This window comes from Elephantulus edwardii, unplaced genomic scaffold (genome assembly GCF_000299155.1).
Source record: "Elephantulus edwardii isolate Elephantulus edwardi_28Jun2011 unplaced genomic scaffold, EleEdw1.0 scaffold00001, whole genome shotgun sequence".
In the NCBI taxonomy this organism is placed as follows: Eukaryota; Metazoa; Chordata; class Mammalia; order Macroscelidea; family Macroscelididae; genus Elephantulus; species Elephantulus edwardii.
In genome coordinates, this window is record NW_006399751.1 from 6,157,801 (window position 1) to 6,179,557 (window position 21,757).

The following is a 21,757-nucleotide window of genomic DNA, read 5'->3' on the forward strand; positions in this document are numbered from 1 at the left end:
GCTTTGAAGCTCAGGTGTCCTTGCCTCCTGATGCCCTTTGAGAGTCACTTAGCCTTCATGTGTCACCAAAAATTCCCCGAGTTAGTGCTTGCACTGCCCCTGGGAAGCAGACTCCCCCCTGCCCCCATGTGTCAGGAAACCTCTGTGCCAGGAATGGAACCACGTGTAGCATTGGGCAGAGGCCCAGGCCCCTCTGAACGGGGCTGCGTGAGTGGGCCGGTGTCCAAGGCAGGGAAACTCCCTGTGTGCATTGCATTAGTGACCGCAGGGCAGCTGGGGCCATTTACTGCTTGGTCAGCCCAGACGTTGGGACATGGAGACTGGCTTTTGGCAGCCTCTACTGTGGAAAGTCAGGAAGCCAATTATTTGGGCTGCTGTTTTTCTGGGTAAATGTGCTGGTTTTAATCTATTGGAAGCCTGCCAGCAGCTTTACGCAGCTCAGCCCTGATGGTCCTTGATGTTGGCCCCTCTGGGAGGAGGTGGCCAGCATTTGAGAATCCCCAGCACACTGTAGCTCCAGGTTGTATCAGACCTTTTGACATTTAAGGACCCAACAATGTATCTCAAAACAAAGCAGAGACAAGTTCCCTTTGAATCACAGAGCTCCCTCTTTGAAGTGCTGTTCTTTCCTGTTTCTTTCTCCTCTCTCTACCTTCTGTCCAGTCCCTGGGTCAAGTTCTTAGGATCATGTTTTGGTCACTCTTTTCCTGGGTCTTGCCCAGTGTAATGGGCTGAATAGATGTTTCCAGAACCCGCTGAGTTAGTCAGAATCTTCCCTCCCTGCCTGATTCTTTGAGTGATGAAGAATGCTTGTTTTCCCCTCTTCCCCCACGAAAGGGAGAGAACAACAAACAAACAGTGGTACCAATAGCAGAGGACAAAGGGTCAGTTACTGCACATGGACCATTGGTGGGGCAGGGCCACCCTGGTAGGGGAGACTCTGATAGTGTTAAGAAAGAGATGCCTGGGTGAATGCAGCCTGCTGGTGTATAGGGAAGAAGTAACCCATCGAAGAAAGGAAAGAAAAATTCCTTGTAGAATTACCTATAATAGGAACCAGTCAAAATGTAAACTACATGGTAATGATCATCTGAAGGCAACTCCATGTAATGGCTTTTTGTTGTTGTTGGGTGTCCTGGAGTCGCTCACTGACCCCATGTGGCAATAGCACTGCTGTGTAGGGTTTACTCGCTGTAATCTTTATGAGAGCAGGTTGTGAGCTCTTGCTATCACAGAGCTGCCACGTGGGCTTTTATACAGCGTTTTGGTTAGCCGCCAAACGCTTAGGTCGCGCCACCAGGGCCCCTTCATTGGTATGGGTCAAAGCCGACTCTGTGGCAGCTAAGGATGACAACAGATACTTAAAATAAGTCCTCTGAAGACCATGTAGACACTTCCCGCTCTCATTGCCATCAAATCAGAACCAACTCATAGCTGACCCGCCAGTGGGTTTCCAGAACTATTAATTGCACCGTGGGCATTGCCTGTTTTCTTCCATGGAGCACCTGGTGGATTCAAACTGCTGGAGAAGTGCCGCCTTTAGCAGCGGCCCGCCCTCCTCAGATCTTCCTCTTTTCCACTGATCTCCGCTTCACACCAAGTGTTTTGTTCTTCCCTAGGGACTGGTCCGTTCTGCTAACATGTCCAAAGTAAACGAGACAAAGTCTTGGCTTCCTCGATTTTAAAAAGCATTCTGGCTGTACTTCCAAGATGGATTTGTTATTTTCTGGCACTCCATGGTATATTCAATACTTTTTACCAGCGTCATAAATCAAAGGCTAAGTAATTGTCTTTTTTTCCCTAGCTTTCAATCCTTAATAAAATGGCCATAAAATTATTTATGCTACTGGCTGTGATGTTGATGTTGTTGACTACAACTCATAGAGACCGTATGAACAACAGATCTGAACTTTGCCCTGTCCTGTGCCATCCTCAGGATGTCTTATGCTGTCATGAGATAGTAGATTTTCTCTTTTCTAGTTTTCAAGATTCCTTATTTTTATTTTTTTGTATGGTGGAAAAATTTTGTAAAATTTCAGAAAGATGTAAAGATATTTCTTTTGGGTGCTGGTGGCTAGGAAGCTTCTGCTTGCTCCTCTGACTTCTGGTAGCGGGCCTGCCTTGGCTCTGCCCCAGTTTGCTGCTTCTAATCGGCATAGGGCTGGGAAACCAGACAGCCACGCTTGTTAGAAGCAGCTGCTGTCAAGTTGATTCAGACTCATGATAACCTCTTGTGTGTTAGGATAGAACTGTGCTCCGTAGGGTTTGAAGTAGCTGGTTTTCAGGAGTAAGTTGTCAGGCCTTTCTCCAGTGGTGTTTCTGAGTTGACTCAAACCACTGATCTTTCAGCCTCCTAAGCTTATTAGAAGGGAGTGAAACCTGTAGGGAACTGTGCTGCTAATTCATTGGCAGTGTCTGTGTGGCAGTTTGAATCCACCACTGACTCCCTCCCAGGAAGAAAGATGTGCGATCTCCTCCTGTATGATTCACAGCCTCAGAAACCCATTGGAGGATCAGCTATGAGTCGGTTTCAACTTGTGACATGAAAAGAGAAGGTGTGTCTGAAATGTAAATAAGATGTGAAGCTGCTACAAAATGCTTTTGATCTGTGACTCCTGCACCTTTCTTCTGGAAACATTTTCTGTGAAGGAGCAGTGTTTATAAAGTGCTGGGGCAATGCATGATCTCACCTGGCACTTGGCTACTTCACGTCGCCTTCCTCCCGTCATGCACTCACCAGTCTGCTGTGGAAGCTTGTCACGGATGTGCATGTCGCACTTGGTAACAGCAAGTGCTGATGAAATAATTTGCCTGCTCTAGGGAGAAATGAGTACAGATAGAACTGGCACAACAAAGCCTGTTCCCTGAGAAGTCACGCAGGATTGAGTTCCTGACTTGGGCCTTACCAGTTTTGGTGGCATTTCTTAAAAAGACAAGATGAAACGATGACAGAATGACTGATTCAAAATAGGTATTTGGTGTCAAGTTATTGACAATCTTAGGGTGTCTCTTCCTTAGGGAACTGATTTCTTTTAGACTTGATTGTTTTCTGTGGCGTTTCACCACAGGAAGACGGGACTGGGAAGGCAAGGCTGAAACCATTCGTTTTGTGTTCTTTGGTCTTTGGCTTATTAACCTTCTGAATTTGGGTGTCAGAATTTTGCCACACATCTGTGAAATAAGACAGGGTACGTGGTGACCTCAGTCTGCTCAGCAAGCATGGTGCCTTTACGCAGTGTGAGTGACACAGGACATGTGCCTAGTTCCAGCCCTTACGGGGCTCAAAGCTAAAGATGGAGCTCTGATGGTTTAGCGGTAAGGAATTGCGCTGCAGATACCAAGGTATGTGCTCCGAATCCACCAGCTGCTCCATGGGAGAAGGAAGATGGGCATTCTCCTCCTGTGCGATACGCTGCCTCTGAAAACCTGGGGAGGATCAGCTGTGGATTGGTTCCCACTTGACAGTACACAGAAACAACAACAAAGCGAAAGGTGAGGACACCTGCAGTTAACCCAGTCAGAGTCCTGACAGTGCTCTTGTCCTGGGGTAGCTTCTCATAATGAAGCAACAACCCAGCTTGATTCCTGCCTCTGGGATTGGAAGTAGGTACTTTACCTGACAGAACTTCAGGTTCCCTGGTGTCTGTTGCCTTTTGAAGGGAGGCGATTCCAACTACACAGGGACCATAGTCTTGAGACTGGCTGCTTATTGACCCCTGTTCAGGGTGAGCCCTTAGCCTGACTAAAGTGGTGGGATACAAGGGACTGGCCCCCACAGATGAACCTCACAGGAGGCAGTAGGACTTGTCTCAGTCATTATCTCTAGGATAACTCTGTTACTGTTGGTTTTGTTATGACGAGATGAGGTGGAGAGCCCACACTTGGAGCAGGAGAGGGTAGGAGTTGTCAGTGGTTCGTTCGTTCTGTCAAGGCCATGGTGACTCAGGGTCTCATGTCCCCTGGAGGGCTCTATCCACTATGCACTCCTGGCTCTTCTCTGTTCTGTACACAGTCAAATTCATTGACCTGGATCTTAACTCTAGACAGAATCCGTGACTGTGGGCTCACCCTTACAGAGGCCTGCCCCCCCGCCCCCGCACACCCACACGCACACGCACACGTCACCTTCCTGAGGTTACATCTTATCTTTCTTGAATGATGTTTTGAGTATTCTGGGTGCGTCAACTACCTGTTGACACTCTAGGTGGTTAATATCAGCATGGTTTGTGAGTTTCTACTGTGTTACTCTAAGAAGGTGATGGCTCAGTTATCTTAGTTCTTGGGGGGAGTACCTCACGATTTCCTTGTGTATTACAAACATTTAGACTAAACATAATACTCATTTTCTTTTTCTGACCTGTCCCTTCATGAGTGCCACTAAGACATCTCGGACAGAGTCGTTACGGCATAGAGGTCACATTGCTCCTGGCAGATTAGTCCTTTTGGCACTTGGGTTGGGTTGAGAATGACATCTCTGGGGTCTCACTCAGCATACTCCCACCCCGCAGCTTTGGTATGGGGATTGGGCAGTGAGCTTTAAAACGCCCAGAGAGGAGGCTGAGGTCTCTGCCCTGTGCACATCCAGCCTGGCTGCATCTTTTCTTTACTGTTGTCCTTGCTGCCCAGTGACCTGTGCTTGTGGGTGTGATCTTGCGTTCTCTGCCAAGCACTGCCTACCCAGGGTTGCGCTGGACACCTCAGGCACTTCTTGAGAATAGATTCTGCTGCTTTAGCTGGAGCCAGAAAACCACAGACCTAGAACCAGTATCTTTAGGAAACTTGCCTTTGGAGCACAAGCCAGTGAGTGGTTCTTGGTTACAGGCTCTGCCCTCCATTTTTCTGGCTGCTTAAGACATTAAGATGCTTTCCAGTAGCAAATAATATAAAGGCTCTCCAAGAACCACTAAAATGCTAAAAAGAGTCTACAGAAGTCTCTTCTTCTGTTTTATAAGAAGGAAGATGCATAATCATAATGCTAACAACATTTTTTTGTGTGTATGTGCTTTTTTAAAGGTACATGGGAATAGGCCTCTCAGCTCAAGGCGTCAACATGAACAGACTTCCTGGTGAGTCATTGGTTAAGAGAACATTTGCTCTGCTCTCCAGACCCTCTTTGTGATGAGAGTCATGGTGACAGCTCAGAGTCTGGAGAAGACTTTTGTTTGTTGATCACCTGCCCCAAGCCACGCTGCCAAGTGGAAGATGCTGAAAGGTGGCTGTGGGGCTGGACTGGTGTAGACTTCAATTCCAAAACATAATTGGCCGGTGACTGCCATCCATGGAATTTGAACTGTTTGCAGTCACAACCAAGTGACCTGAGCTTACGCCCCAAGAGCCCTCACTCTCATTGGCTTTTGTTAACCAACCTGAGACTCTGGCATGTACTGGGAGGGCGGATGCTGGTAACCCTGGCACCTAATGTTACTTCACTGTTTTTAAGATCAAAGTCTTTACACCACAGCCCATGTGGAACATGATTTAGGCAATTTCTTATTAAAAATGAGAGTGTGAGCAATACTTGGGTTTAACTGTCACCAGCCCCACGTTCATGGGATGCTCTGGGCCTGCAGATGAATCTCCCTGCCACCCAGATAGCCTTTCAGCTGCCTGCTGTCCAGCTGCTCATGTCCACTCCTGTTTGGGGAAAGCAGCTTTTGCAGCTTCTTTGGAACTAGTGGTTCCAGAAGATGGTCTCAAGTCACAGTGTATTCGTTAGGTGGAAGTAGTGACACAGTGTAAACTGTTCTGACAGTATCATGAGACAGGCAAACTCCCTTTGTTTTTACACTGACTTCACCACTCCTTGTGCCCGTGACACAGAAAAGGCTGCTGGCTTCTCCAGAGAAGGAGTGACACATAAACTGTACACTTTCCAATCCAATTTTAATACCAATGTAAGATTTTTTTTTCTGGACTGATTTAAAATATATAATACATAAACTGTACACTTGTTTAGGATTCAAGTACTTGTCAGCTTATTTCTTTGATATGAATAAAAACTGTTCTTACTTATCGCGCATGCTTGACCACCTCATGTGAGGTGTGTAGTCTTTTTAAACAAGCTACTTGACTTGAGGGAGCTCTGGCGTAGCAGCAAGGAGCTGCTCTGCCAAACCAAAGGCGTGAGAGCTGAACCCCCCAGCTGCTCCGTGAGAGAAAGATGGGCAGTCTTCTTCAAGGTGATTGGTTGACTCTGAAAACCCTCTGGAGGGTTAGGGTCAGTTCTGACTCAGTGGTACATATCAGCAACAACAATGACTTGCCTTGATTTGAGGTGTGTCTGGACTGTGCATAGCTCTGCATGTCAATAAATTGAGTTTAGAAAGATAATTTCCTATCGGCATTAAACTGATTGTTGATCTTTCATTTTGCTCTAAATGTGCTCTTGAAATTTGCTGTGCTTTGGTAGAGGAGATAAGAGGCATTTTTGGGCTTAATCTGTAAAAATCACTACTCAGTTAAAACAACCCTGAACACAGTTGCATCTGTACAGGGCAGTGCTATGGGTCCTTAAGAAGAAGGAGGAGGCTCTTCAGATACTGGTTTAGGGTCATCCCTAGCATACATTGTTAAGTAGAAAGTGCACGATGCAGAGCAATGTATAATATGCCACCAAATGTGCAAAAAAGAAATAAATCTTTGGAAAGCTATGGAAAGATTGTACCATTTGCTGTCCTAAAGGAAGGGGCAGGTTGACTGGGAAAGTAACTTTCTTTCTCTGTGACTATATTACTGTTTTTACAGTGTAAATAAAATTAATCACAAAATAAATAAAAGCACGCACCTCTGCTTTAAGAAGCCTTTCTAGGGAGCTCTGATAGCTTAGTGGCAAGAAGCTGCTCTGCAATCACAAAGGTGTGTGGTTCAAATCCACCAGATGTTCCGCTGGAGAAGGAAGGACAATCTCCTCCTGTGCCAGTCAGATCTGATTCGACAGTACAGAACAAGTAAAATAAAAAAAAATGAAGAAGCCTTTCTACCTGGCTTTCAGATGATCTTGGGATTTGACCTGTGGTGCTGGGTTTGATATTCTGGGTTCCATCTACTGCTGCTTCTCATTTAGTAACAACTGCTTTTACATGGTCCATTGAGTCTGGAATCCATGGAGTGGGATTGACAAGGTGGGAAGGTTTAAGGGTCAGTGTGGACTGACCTAACTCTCTTTGAGGTGAGGTCATGCGGAGTTGACATAGTCTCTTTTCCTTTATAAGATAGAGCTTTTGAGCTCTCTGGGCTGACTTGAGGCTAGTATTTGTCAGGTGCTTTGACACTGCTGATGTAAAGTTGTAGGAAAGTCTATATTTGGCCTTTGTGAAGTCAGACCCAACTCGGGCCTGGAAGGTGGGCCTGCAAGGTTCTTGTTTACAGTGGATGGGGTGTCTTGGTCTCCTCACTAAATACATCAGAGCTCTGAAAAGGATCACAATAGAAAGTTCCTGAAAGATTGGGAGAAAAATACCTAACAGAACTTAAAAATCATAAAAAAGAGCAAACTTACTGAGACTGTGGCCCTTAGTTACACTTTAAGCCTTTAACTAAAATCAATTCCATGACTCAACTTTCAACCCAACAATAGTCAGACTTAGAAGGTGATCAGTAACACCAGGGAGGAACACAGTCCTGGGCACGGTCAGCTGTACAAGATTTAAAGGGCAGCTTTTGCCCAAGCGTAGCTCAGAGGCAAGAAAGGATAGGAACGAATGACAAATGGGAGCGGGAAATACAGAGAAGAGACGAGGAGTGCTCTTACAATGTGGGGATTGCATTCACTGTTATGAAACATAATGCATATGGTTGGTTGAACGGAAAACCAATTTGCTCTGTAAGCTTTCTCTTGACTAACAAGAAAAAGTTTAAAAAAAATCACATCAGAAAAGTAAGCCCTATTTTTCTATCCTTAATGGCGCATCTGTTTCTTTTTGTCAAAACAGAGGGGTCTGCGTGTTGAGTGTATGTTGTACTTCGTGGTCACTCTGGCTGCCAGCTCCTGAAGGATTTTCCCCCCCTTCCTATCTGATCATCTCCCCAATTCTTCCTTCAGGTGGAAAGTAGGTGTCAGATTGCATCTTGATAAATTTCTCTTTGGGAAGGATGGAGGCCCCATGGCGTTTCCAGGATCCTGGGCAGACCTGGCATAGGGTGGACGGGAGGGTACCCCTCTCAGGAGTGATGATGGTGGGCCTGCTACTTTCATCCCGGTTCTGGGATTGAAAAATCAGAACCTCCTTTTGATGTTTTCCATTTTCAGGGACCCCTTTTTTTCTTTGCTGTTTTGATCATGCCCACTTTCTACAAATCAGCTTATTCATAAGCAGTTAACTTGAAGTTCCTTTTGGTTGTCTTTTAGTTGTTTTGGATGGTTTTATAGGGAACCTCTGAAGCATTTAAACAGAGGTGAGGTCTGCACATTGACTTCTCAGTATGAATGGAGGAACATAGCAGCTAAAATGGTTTTTTGGTTTTGGGTTTTTTTCCAGTTGCTTCCCCTTCGTAAAGGGGCTTTGGTTGAGGGGAGGGTAAGTGAATGGTGTGGGTAAGTACTACAGGTAGTGGTGGTAGGGAGTGGCTTAGTCTGGATTCAAATTTGAGGTTTCAGTATTAACTTGATAGGAGATGTGTAAAGGATGTTTTCTCGGCTTGCTGGCCTTCAGGATATGATTTCAGCTGTCTGCCGTCAGTGCTGCATGTCCTCATGTATACATGCGTGAACAGTTCTGTCTGAGGAGGAGCCTCTGGAGGGCCTGGAATGGGAGCCAAGAGGATTGACAGACCCTTTTAGTAAGTGCCAGGACTGAGACAGGAAAGGTGTATAGATCCCGGGGCTGCTTGCTGGGTGGAGCACCCAGGGAGTTGTCCTTCCTCGTCTCCTGGCACACGGCTTGGATTGCCGAGTAGCGACATGTGCAGGCTGCTAGCAGCCTCGGGGTTTACTTCAGGCAGCACTCTTTCATCCTAAAAGAGGCCCCTAGATAGAAAAGGGTGGCCTGGTCCTGGGCCAAGGAAGCTTTGGTGTTATTCCTTCCAGTATTCTGGGATGCTTTTGTCAGGGCAGTTCTGGCTTCCCTGGCCAGGTTTTTACATGGCAGCAGTAACACTGACAGCCCGGTGACTGTTCCTGAGTTCCCGAGCCGCTGGAGAGCTGAGATTCCAGATAGTTCTTTTGTCTGTGGAGAACTTGGAAGGTTGTTCTTTGGCACCATCACAGCTTGTGAACGAGACTCTTTCTCACCCCTGCACTGTGCTCCTGTTGGAGCTGCTAGTTACCAAGAACTGTGTTCCAGGCTCTGTCCTGGGTGCCTTCCAGACAAGTTTCGGATTTAGCCACTGCCGTTTCAACGCTGTTCTTTTTTTGCGCCTACTGTGTGCCAGGTGCTGAGGCTGTTCCCAGCACAGGGTGAGCAGATACAATACCTGTCCCCGTCGACCTCAGCCCAGGGGGAGAGGCAGATACTGAGTGAATGACCCTGCAGTTGGTCACTATGCCCTTTGGTCAGTGCTGTGAGGGACAGTGCAGGGCGCAATGGGCCTCCATGGGCAAGTGACGTTCAGGCTGACCCCTGAAGGATGGGGAGGAGTCATGCGGTGATCAAGGGAGGAGAGCGAGTGGAAGAAGGTTCTAGGCTAACTTAGGGGGTATATGGAATGAGCTGGACACTGAGGAAGTAAATGTAGATCTACAGGGGTGGCCTTTGTGGTCGGCAGAGCCTGGTGAGGGGTTTGGGTGGCCCTGGGTGTTGTGTGGAGTTGCTGAAAGGTTTAAGCTGCGGGAGGTCCTACCCATACTGGCTTGTCAGAATTTGGAAGGACAAGAGTGAGATAGATAAAGAGGCTACTTAGGAGACTGTCACCATGGTCCAGAAGATGATGATAGTAACTTGGAGTAGACAGTGACTACAGGTGGGAAGTGAAGGCAGGGCAGGGTTGAGCTCAGTGGGCGGTGATTCAGCTGGACTTGGTATCACCGGAGTGGTGGGTGGTTGAGTTTCAAGACATAGGCACAGCGCTCTGGTGTGCTGGTGATGATTCATTTCAAGAACGCCTTTATTGATGCAGTAGCCAGTGATGACCATCTTAAATGGCTTGTTTCCGTGTCGTTAGGAGCAAACACAAGAGCACAAACTAACTAGTCTCTGTCTGAATCAGTTCAAGAAAAGAGGTTAACAGGAAGTCCAGCCGGGGCAGGTCCAGCTGCTTCAGTCAGGAAGTACCTGGTCTTCAGCTTCTTAAGCTCTTGCCTCTTATGAGTCCTCAGAGGAGAGACGTGGCGAGGGAGGAGAAGCTCAAGGGTTATCCTGAAACCACATTTAGTCTGGTACCTGATCTGAAGGAGACCGATGACAGACTGGGCCAAAAGCTCCTGTCCCTTTGTGTCTGAAGTGAACACTTTTTCACTGCAGGGGATAAACTCTCTCACATTTGCACTATTCTAGGTTACTGGATGCTGCTTTTTAGTCTTTGCCTGACTAGTAGATGGATTAAGTGGGTATAGAAGTCGTAGAGAGACCCAGAAGAGGCTGTGTGGCTTCTGCAAGGTGCCTGTGCCTGGCTGGTTACTCATAGTGCAGTTAAGGCCTCCAGGGCTGGGGATTCGGCCCCCTTCTCTAATGATACCCTGTCTTTGAATAGCTCAGACCTCCAGAAACCTCAGTGCTTTGCTTAAAAGCCAGCAGGTGTGAATCCATGTGCCTCAAACTGAGATTATCTTCCTGTTAAAAACCAGACTCTGATGCATTTCTGTCCCTGTTGACAGTCACGCTCCTGCCTGTCTCCAAATGGAAATCTTTAGAGTTATCTTTGATTCTGTTCTTACCCTGAAAGTGACTCTTTGCAGCTGGCCCCCTTTCTTCATCCTTACTGTCATTGCCTCTCCACTGGGCTCTTTCCACACTTGCTTGATTGAACCTCTGCTGCCTGTTCCCTGTCTGCTTCGTGGCTGGAGCTTCCTCCTAAAAATTCATTTCCCCTTTGTCCTCTGCCTGCTTTGGCCTCGATCCTTCCATCCACAGGACATAGTCTCTAAGGGTGCTGCTCAGCCTTGACTTCTGGCCCCTCTGTGCTCACCATGTCTCCTCTCTGGGTGTTCAGACACACGAAAGGCTTTCTTCAAGCGTCCCTGGCCCTGGATGTGTTTTTCCTCTTGACCTGTAAACCCTTGCTTGACCCTGTCAGCCCTGATCACATCTGCATGATGACACCTGCCAACTTGCCTGAGGGCGATTCCTTCACATTTACCCAGCTGGTTCTCCCACTGGGACCCAGGCCACATCCTTTTGATCATCACTCCCCAGAGTGCCTGGCATGATGTACTTGGGTTGTGGAATGAGGTCTGTCTTGCCCTTTGCCTTAACTTGGTGAGCTTCAGGAAGCCAGTTGTTCTGGAACCAGTTTTGAGTCAGGTCCCCATTGTCTTACAGGCAGAAGCCTTCACTTGGAGTTTATCCTTCTCCTACCCTTATTGATGTGGTACTGACTTTTTAAAGGCTCTGCCAGCAGGTTCTACCTGTAGGAGGAGTGGTTGTTCCCTTTCTGTGTGTCAAGGCTCAGTGTCACTGGGCCAGCTGCTAGAAGCAGACCTCTCTGGCTAGGGCTGACTTGTGAGCACTGTAATGATTGGAGACACGGGTCCTGAGCATTTGTGACCTGGCTTGGGTATATAGCCTGCTAACCTGGGGTGAATTACTGTGTCTCGTCTCCCTCAAATGTAAAATAGAAGTGAAACTGGGACCTAATGAAAATATGATTGTGAAGATTAAATGAGTTAATTCCTATAGAATGCTTGTAATTATTACACACACACAATTGTTGTTGAGTTGACTTTGATTTATGACAAACCCAAGTGTGTCGGAGTGGAACCATGTGCCCTAGAGTTTTTATTACCTCTCTGTCTGTTTAGGTTTTCTTCTGGACAGACCTTGTTGACTACAGAGCAGACCTGGCTGGTGTCTTTGTGGAAGCAGATCAGCAGGCCTGGTTCTTCCATGCTATCACGGGGTGGATTCGAACCTCCACAGAGTGGTTTTGTGTTGCTTTTGAGAAAATTGTGATCTGGTTAAAGATTTATAAAGAAAAAATTATTATTTTTTTGTTCAGCCATTCATGCACATTTTGGTCTATAACATTAATTTCAGTATTCACAATGTAATCACACGTTCCCCCACTTCCTCCCATAATTCTGATTTCCATTAATCTATATACCTCTGTATTTCTTTCCTGTCTTTAGAGATATTGTACTGATCATCCCCTTGTTAGATATTGCCTTCCCTTTCACCTATCTTAATATTACCTATTTACTAGTCTTACCCAACCTCTCACTCCCTTCCCTGGTAACCATCTAAGAATGATTCTGTGTGTCTTTCCTTAGTTTTTTATAACAGTGTTCTTACACTCTAGCTGCCCTTTTGTGACTAACTCCTTTCACTTTGCATATGTTCTCTAGATGCATCCGTGTTATGTGATGTTTCCAGAATTCTTTATAGGGTTTTTTTGAGTGTTGCATAGTACTCCATTATGTGAATGGAATACTGTGTGAAACTGTGTACCTTATGAAACTATGAATGCACTGTCTAGTGACAGACATTTATTTGGATTGTTTTGTTTCTTTGTTATTGTAAATAATACTATGAACATAGGTATGCAGGTATCTGTTCATGTGGCTGTTCTTATTTCTTTGAGATCTATGACTGGAATAAAGCTCTGGTTGTGTAGTCTGTAGTGAATTGTGTTGGTAACTTCTCTGGTGGCTCAAGTCCTCTAGCCACTCCTCTGGGGGAAAAAAGATGGCCAGTATCCTCCTGTTAAGATTTATAGCCTTCAGAAATCCAGCAGAGGGTCACTGTGAGCCAGAACTAGCTCAGTGGCAATGAGTTTGAGTTTTTGAAAGGCACGTGGTTCAAATCTACCAGCTGCTCCCCAGGAGAAAGATGGACAGTCTACTCCTGTGTGATTTGCCACCTCTGAAAACCCGTTGGAGGGTTAGGTATGGGTCCTTTATAACTCAGCGGCAAACAACAACAGCTGCTACAGTAGGGGATTGCTAGATAAAATGGTTTTTTACTCCTAACTTTCTAAGGAATCTCCAAACTGCTTCCCATAGTGGTTATACTATTTTACATTCCTGCCACCAGTGTTTAGTGTATAGCACTGGTCTGTCCATTTGTTGTACAGAGGTAACATGTGGTTGCTGTGATGCTAAACACTGTGACACTGATGTGTCAAATGTGATAATGGTTACCCATGGTGGACAGTGTTTGGTGGGGCTCCCCAATTAAAACAAGCTTGGAAGTAGGAGTAGCATCTACTTCCAAAACAGCTTGTCTCTGGAAACTCTATGAATTTGGAGAAATGATGAAAGTTATACAAGTGTTCAGGTCTTGCATTCGTAGGGTTGCTGTAAGTTGTCTATGACTTGATGGCACTTAACAACAACAACAACAACCAGCAATGTGGGGAGAGTTCCAGTCTCTACACCTTAGCCAGCATTTGTTGTTTGCTTGAATTTTGCTATTGTTACTGAGGTGATAAGATAGCTCACTGTTCCTTTGATTTGTATTTCTTGGCTAGCTAATGGTCTTAAGCCTTTCTTTACGTGTTTGTTGGCCATCTGAATGTCTTCTTTGGTGAAGTCTTTGTGTCCCCTGCCCATTTTGTGATTGGGTTGTGGTGGTTTGGCTTTTTCTTGTTGAGGTGTTGGAGTTTTCTGTAAATTTTCTAAATGGATTCCCTCTCAGATATGTCATTGCCAAATATTTTTTTCCCCAGTTTGTAAGTTCTCTTTTTACCCTTTTGGAGAATCCTTTTGAAGCACAAAAAGACTTAATTTTTAGGAAATCTCAATTGTCCCAAAGAGGTTTTTGAGTTTTTTCCTCATAGAGTTTTTAATGGCTAGTTTTTCAGTTATCCTAGAGAGGGTGAAATGAGTCTGCTCTTTGGAGGCAAGGATTCCTAAGCTTCATCTGACATACTTTGGACATGTTGCAAGGAGGGACCAGTTCTTGGAGAGGGACATATGGTTGGGAGGGTGGGGGAACAGCACAAGAGAGAAAAATCCTTAATGAGATGAATTGATTCTGTCACTACGGTAATGGAAGTGGATGTGTCAGAAATAATAAGGTTGACACAGGATAGAGAAGGGTTTACGGCTGTTGTATGTAGGGTCTCTATGAGTTGCAAGTGATTTGACAGCGCATAACAACGACAACAATTATTTTGTATCTTAAGTGGGTGTGTTCTTGTTTATCGTTTGTTTGCTATTATCTGTACAGCACTTGTCAGTCAGTCTGCTGTACTGGTGTAACTTGTGGGTTGCTGTGAAGCTATGCCATCAGTTTTTCAAACACCAGAAGAGTCACCCAAGGTGGACAGGTTGCAGTAGATTTCTTAGATTAAGACAGACTAGGAGGGGAGCTCTGGTGGCTTAGTGGCAAGGAGCTGCAGCTACAATCCCAGAGGCTCACGGTTTGAATCCACCAGATGCTCTGCCAGGGAAGGAGGGACAATCTCCTCCTGTACCAGTCAGATCTGATTTGACGGTACACTCACACACAAAAATAATAAAATAAATAAAAAAAAAAGACAGACTAGGAAGAAGGATTGGCCATCCACTTCTAAAATAATAGGCCTTTGAAAACCTATGTTCTGTAGTAGACATGTTTTAATACTTTGCAGCTGGAGTTGAAGGACGAGGGTGGCCCAGCAGCCAAGGTCAGGATGTTGTGTTTGGATCATTTCCTTGTAGTTTTACTGGCAAGGAGAGCTTTGCCTCTTGGGCTGTCAGGGTAGAGGGCAGTCACCCTTGTGGTCTCCGACCTCAGACCAGGCAGATGGTAACAGAGTGGCTCTTGTATGAAATTCAAGGCCAGAGGTGTCTTTAGGAAGATGTGGACACTATGCTGTTTACTTCCCAGAGAGTTAGGTGGTTTTGGACTCCTTAAGTGTGAAACTAAGGAACAGGTGTGACTCAGGCTTAAAAGCACCCGAACCCCCCGGGCAGGGGTGACAGGCAGATGAGTATACCTGCAGCCCTACCCACCTTCCCATGTGTGAGCTAGCATGAGGGGGCAGGGCGGGGAGCCCTGGACTGGGGAGCCGGGAGAGGAGGCCAGGGTGTGGCTGGAATGGAGTTTGGGCTTCTCCCAAGCTCATGTGCTCTGCGAGGGTGAGGAAAGATAGAGCTTCCTCCTGTGTCTGGCACCTCTGGCAGGGCCAGGGAGTCTCCGGCTGAGTCAATAGGAGGCCCGTCATGCATCATGATGAGCTGGGCAGCTGGTGATTTCCTTGTTGTTCTTGTGGAGGAGACAGCTGCTCTGTTATTGGGTGCTGTCAGGTTGCCTCTGACTCATTGCTGCCCCACTGGGTACAACAGAATGAAGCACCGTCCGATCCCACACCATCCTCACCATAGCTTTTTTGTTGATGTGGTCTCTATTCCTTTGATCATTACAGCCTCTAGAACGAGGACTCATGTCTGCTTAAGGTGACTTTGCTTGATTAGACTGGTCGAACAGAAACAGCTGGAAGAACCACAGCTGGGCCAGGCTTAGAGGGAAGACATCCTGAAGTGGTGGCATCAGCAGGCGGGTCCTCGTAGGGCTTCTCTCCTCCCACTGGGTGGTCTTGATCAAGCAAGCACTTTCCTGCTCCACCTTGAGCATACATCACCGAGCCTCCTCCACGTGGGCTGCTGAGAGCATGCCCAGGGACTGCTAGCTCCTCCTCTGGGTGGTGGGCCTGTAGGGAGCCGCTTCTGTGGGTGGGACACATTCTGCAGACACTTGATAATTCCAGTCGACATGGGCTCTGGGAGTGGACAGCAGATGGCAGAGATCAGGGCAGAGCCTGGGTCAATGGCAAGCCCATGCGGGCAGAGGCAAGGTCCTGTTAATGTACTAGGCAGGTCCTTGCAGTGACAGGATGCTCAATGACCTTACCTCTGACCCTTCTAAGGGTACATTATCTATGCAATGAAAGATGTCTTGGGGCAAAATCAGTAGCAGGTGGCATTGTGCAATGGATTTCTTAGGGGCTGTTGGCTTGTAGGTGAGTTTCCAGTAGTCAGAAAATCCTGTCTGGTTATACCTATCAAGTGGTGACCACTTTTGTCATCCCATTCGATGTACGATGAGTTCCCAGGCTGGCCTCTGTTAACCATCTCGACCTTGTTTTACCCCAAGCTCTCTGATGCCTGAAGCTCAGCCGTGGGACTGCTCAGCCCCTCCAAAGTTTGAACTGACCTCGAAGTCAATCCAGTGGCCCCCATGATGACTAGGGTGGGTGGATGGGGCACTACTCATGCTAGATTTAAGGGCTAGACTCTGTGTGTTGGTCAGCCTTGGGCCAGGATCAGAACCTAGTGGTCAGGCACAGTCACATCCACAGCCCTCTAGGAGGCCAGGGCTCTGCTAAGGAAGTTAGAAATCTTCCTACTTAGCAACAGGGGTCTTTCCCATTCCTAATTCCCCTGACATTGATGCCCGTAACATGCCCTGACAGAGGGGAATGGCAGGAGATGGACCCTTGAATCATTCATGTAGGATTCCCTGGTACCCCCACAAATAGTGTCCCACCTCTAGGCAGTACTGTAACCAGGGATGGTGTCTGCCAGTGCCACCCCTGCTTCTGTGTGTGTGACTTCCGTTTTGAGTTATGCAGGAGAGGGACCATGATCTCAGAGCACCTGAACTGGGTGGGTACCTGGTGCCACCTGCCTCCTGGCCTGGCCATGACTTAGCTTTTCCTTGTCTCACTTAGGTCACATAGGATTCCAACATGACAGGCGCAAGTTCTTCTGTGTGCACGCCAGGCTGGTAACCCATTCCATGTCTCTATAGTAGAAAAGTAGTAATAAGGAACATTCTCTTTGGAGAGGGAAGAATGGTGTCATTGGATGTATCTCTCAGAGTTGTGCAGCTCCAGCCATCCTTCTGACCCAGTCAGCTGCTTGGCACTCCCCGTGGGGCCTGACCTAGGCTTTTGTGCCCTCACATACTGCTGCCCTGTGACACAGCCAGAGGGCAGACTCTAGTCCCAAGCATGGATAAGGATTCTCGAACCCAAGCACATCCAGAGAGGGATAATTAACTGCTCACGCCACCAGGGCTGTTTACAAAGCCTTTAGCTAAGGTTCCAGAGCATGGGGTGGTGAGGCTGGAGAGGAGATTCACCTGGGACCAGCACTCAGGAGAGGAGTGGGACCGACCCCCTTAATGGTCGGGGAGCTTAGAGCTGTGGGTTCTTCTAGAGCTAACTGGACTAATGTATCGCCAGCCCAGCCTCACAGATGAGGCAGCTGAGACCCAGAAATGATCAGAAGAGAACTACTTGAGCAGGTCGAGCCAGGTCCTGGGAATGACTGCTCCCCTCGTCTCTGTAAGTGGCGGCACACACAGAGGCACAGCCAGCTCCCTCTGCTTTGCTTTTCTAAGAATCAAAACTTGACAGCAGAACTCCTCACAGTCCATCCTGGCATTGTCTGCCGGCTGGTCACAGTGTGAGCTGACCCACTGGTGTTCATGTGCCCCAGGCTTCCTTTTCATTTCCGGAGTACCTCCTGCAGGCCAGGTATCCCGCCGAGGAGCACAGTGACGCTTTCAGGTGTTTCCTTTACTCAGGGAGCTCTCCCTGCCGCGGGGGAGTCAGGCCTCAGGAGGGCAGGTTGTGCCAGGCTTTGGGGGTCTCCAGTGCTTCCAGGATTCACGCTGTTCTCAGTCTCACTTGCGCATCCTGATTATTAGTGTCAGTCTCTCAGACCGACTTTGCGCAGGACGTTGAAACAGTGGCAGCAGTGCAGCCTTGCTGTCTTTCCAGATACCTTGTGGAACAGCTCTGGGAAGAACTCTGCTCCACCTTGGGTCAGTTCCAGCCCTGTGGGGGCAGTGACTGTGGTTGGCAGTCCCCCCTGGAGGTGCAGGGTGGAGCTCTTAAGATGAGTGCTATCTGCTGAAGAAGGGAGGCTGGGCAGATAACTGGGGGTACTTCTTTGTTCCTCTACTCTGCTTTTTGTTCTTAGAGCCTGGTGGTGGGCACAGTTTCTTCAAGAACAAAAGTGATAAGGCCGTGCAAATTCTTAGCGCCTGGCAAGCCGGTTCATTGAGACTGGGATAGAAAATCCATTTAGAGCTGCGTTGTGTCCCTAATATCTCTTTATCTGGTTTTGGACTTGTAATGTCTTTCACATTTGTTCTGCCATTTCTAGTCCTTGACGAGCCTCATTTATTCTCCCGAAGGATAAACATAAAGTGATTGCCCCAGGGCAGTGCGTGTAGAAATGTTTGTCTTTTCCAGAAGATTCAAAGGTGATAGTGTGGTCATAAACCAAACTGGTACGCAGCTGCTGTTAGCCAAGTGAAGTGTGTCACACGTGTCACACAATCCATAACCCCGCTGTGCCTTTTGCACATGTATATATCCATACCTTAAGCATACACGCATGTTCTTAATACTGTTTGGAAAAAATATTGGCCATACAGCCAGAACTTTGGTGGAAGATACGTGATTGTTAGAGCTCTGTGATTCCCTTGGGGAAACTTTTTACTGCATAGCACTTTGAGTTGCAATGGCAAAGAGCTGGCATTGAGATGTGAAGGTGAGGTTGAATAGGTACAGGGTCTTTTATTCATTTTCTCTCTTGTTCTTCGAACAAAGTACTACCATCTTAGTGACTTGAAACAATGCAGATACTATTTTACAGTTTTAGAGATCCTAAGTACTTAATAGTAAAGTGTCAGTAGGGCTGGACACTGTGGGAAACAACCCGTTTCCTTGGCGTTTCTATCTTCTAAGAGCTGCCTGCCTTCCCTGGCCCGTGACCTCTTCCATCTTCAAAGTCAGCGGTACAGCATCTTGCGGTCTCTGTATCGTTCTCTCTTTGCACCTTTTCTGCTGTGTTGTGTCCTGTCTCCCTTCTTTTTATATTGGACTGACTCAGGTCATCCAGAGTAATATCCTCACCTCATGATTCTTATTTATTTTTATTGTAGTTTGAGTGGAAATTACAGAGCAAATGAATTTTTCATTCAACCATTCATACACACTCTCGTCTATAACATTAATTTCTAGACCCACCATGAAATCTCGCTTTCCCCATTCCCTCCCCCTAAAGCTGATTTCCATTAGCTCTTCTATCCTGTGTCTTCTCTTTCTCTAGTGACATTGTGCTCATCCCGTATTTATTGTCTGTTGCCTTTATCTTCACTCATCCCAATATGTCTGTTATCTCCTAACTACTTTTTATTCCCCTTTCCCTCACCATACCTGGCGACCATCCAGGAATGAGTCTATCTGTGTGTCATCCTTTCTTAAGCTATTTATAATAGTGGTCTCACACAATATTTGTCTTTTTGTGGCTGACTTATTTACTCAGCATAATGCCCTCTAGATGCATCCATGTGCAGTGTTTTGAGAACTCTCTTGTTTTTCCAGTCTGAATGAATCACAGTTCCTTTGTACAGTCATCCATTTAAGACACCGAGGCTGTTTCTGTTTGATGTTGTAAATAACACTGCAGCAAACATGTGTATACACTTATCTGTCTGTGTTAACACCTTTTATTTCTTAACAACAGCAACTCATTGCCTTTGAGTCAGAACGAACTCATAGCTGACCCTCTAGCAGGTTTTCATAGGCTGTAAATTGCATGGGAGGAGATTACACATCTTTCTGCTGCAGAGCAGCTGGTGGATTCATACCACTTGCCTTTGGTTTGCCAGTGCAACTCCTTAACCACGAGGCCGTTAGAACTCTTTTATTTCTTTAGGAAGATTTTTATTGTAATTACCTGTCTTTACTATGTGAGGTAGCATATTCACAGGTTCCAGGCTTAGGATGTGAATATCTATAGAGGCCAACTATTCAGCTTGTTATAGGCACTCTGTGTTTTCTTTTTATCTATGTAAGTTGAAAAAGCATTTGGGAATTGAGAAAATAGAACGGCTTGCCTTTCCCCGCCTCCCTGCTAAACTGAGGTTATGTTGAAGCCTGAATTAACTCCAAATAAGTTTGATATATCCTTTTGTTTAACTCTTAATTTTTAATTTAAAAATCTGTATTTATAGCTAAGGTTAAAAATATATTTTGCTTTATCAAAATAATTACATAGTTTAAGAAAAGTACTCAAAATAGCAACATTATTAAGTAATTGAAAATGTAAACATTTGTTGGTTTGTTAGTGGACATAGGGACAGAAATACCTTCCACATACCCTTGAGTCACCCACTGAATGGGTGCCATTTCACCAGCTTTATTAAGCCAAGTAACATTCGGTTTTTCTGGACTATGTACTGTTTGGATGTGATACAAACAAACCAAAAACCTCCCAGTTTATGTCCTGTCACTTCTGGACATTGACATCTGCATGAAAGACAGAACCTTTGTGCAGGAAACAGGTGGGTCTGCAGCTGGTCCCAGGGGCTGTTCCCTGTGTGGGCTCCTGCATTCCAGCCCACATCCGTGCATGTGAATGCCTTGACCGGATTTCCAACTGCAGTTTACTGAGCGGTGGGAGAAAATGACACGCTGTGGGCGCTGCCCAAGAAACTCCTGATCTTGGGGATGAGTAGGGGCAGTTCCAGGAACAGTGACTAGTGACGGGGTTACGGAGAGGTTCAGCAGGAGGCAGACAGTGGGCCCGGGGTAAGGCAGTGTGCCAGGAGGAGACCAAGGAAATGTCACAGCACGCTTCAGGGGGTGAGTAACTGGGGTTTGGACCATGCTGTGCTGTCAGAAGGGAGGCCCATTGGGCATCACCAGCTGTGGACGCAGCTGTGGTGGAAGCTCTGAGAGGGCCCAGAGGAGCAGAGGGCACAAGTTAGGAAGGGGTCCTTCCTGTGAGGCCTGAAATGAGCAGTGACTTTTGCTGCACTGTCTTCCTCCATGATCACACGGCCTTACGAGGTAGTGAGCAGTGCGTATAGTTTTAAGGAAGGCTGTGCTAGTCAAGCAGCTGAGGAGAGGAGAGCAGAGCCCCGTCTTTGTCCCCTAGCACAGCCTTGTGGGTGTGCATGCCTGTAAGACACTCTAGCGGTACAGCATGTCTCGGACATCCCATGAGAGAAGTGTGGCTGGAGGTCGGTGGCCCGGCCTTTGTTTGGGCCACGTGTATGATCTTTGTGGAAGTGGAACTGCCTGTTGCAGGGGTGAGGTTTCCCCAGTGGCGCTGGGTAGACGTGTGTGTCTGCTGGTGGTAGTGGCTCCTGGTAAGGCTCAGGGGCAGGTGTGCCCAGTGAAGAGCAGACAGCTGCAGCCTGCAGATAGGAGGTAGTACTTGCTTGTGTCTTCCTCCAGAACCTCTGAGCATGCCAGCCTTGCCCCCTCCAAGAGGGTCCATGCGCAGCTCCGCTGTTCTCCATGGTGAAACAGAGATGGCCATACCTGTTGTACCAAACTCAGTTACAGTGGTCCTTTTACAACATGCTGTCACTTCTGGACAATTGTTGCTGTCCATCTGAGGAATCCAGGAAGGACTGTTGTGGCCATAGGTGTGGCTCCTGAGTCAGGGGACACTGGTGGGCATGCCTGGGGCTGCCACGCGTAGGCCTGGAGAGCTGTTTGTCACTTTGAGCCTCATTCTGTTCAGCTGACCTTCATCTCTGCCTTCCACATTCTGAAGGAGGAACAGTTGCTTCAGGCAGTGCTTTAAGGAGCCCCAGGGCTTTGTTTGTTCTCTGTCCCTGTCCCCTCCAGCCATCCATGTCCTCCCCCCAACCACCTTCCAGCCAAGATGCTGAGTGTCCACCTGCTTCCCAGTAGAGATATGGGTATTGCT

General features: G+C 47.0%; 1 protein-coding gene across 1 annotated transcript in view; it reads left to right on the plus strand.

Moving 5' to 3' along the window:
- The window catches only part of RANBP10 (RAN binding protein 10), a 56,926-nt gene that overhangs the window by 16,949 nt on the left and 18,220 nt on the right, over window positions 1–21,757 (plus strand). The window contains exon 3 of the mRNA XM_006878682.1: window positions 5,014–5,066. Coding sequence (XP_006878744.1) covers window positions 5,014–5,066 — 53 coding nt within the window. The remainder of the gene's footprint in view (window positions 1–5,013; window positions 5,067–21,757) is intronic.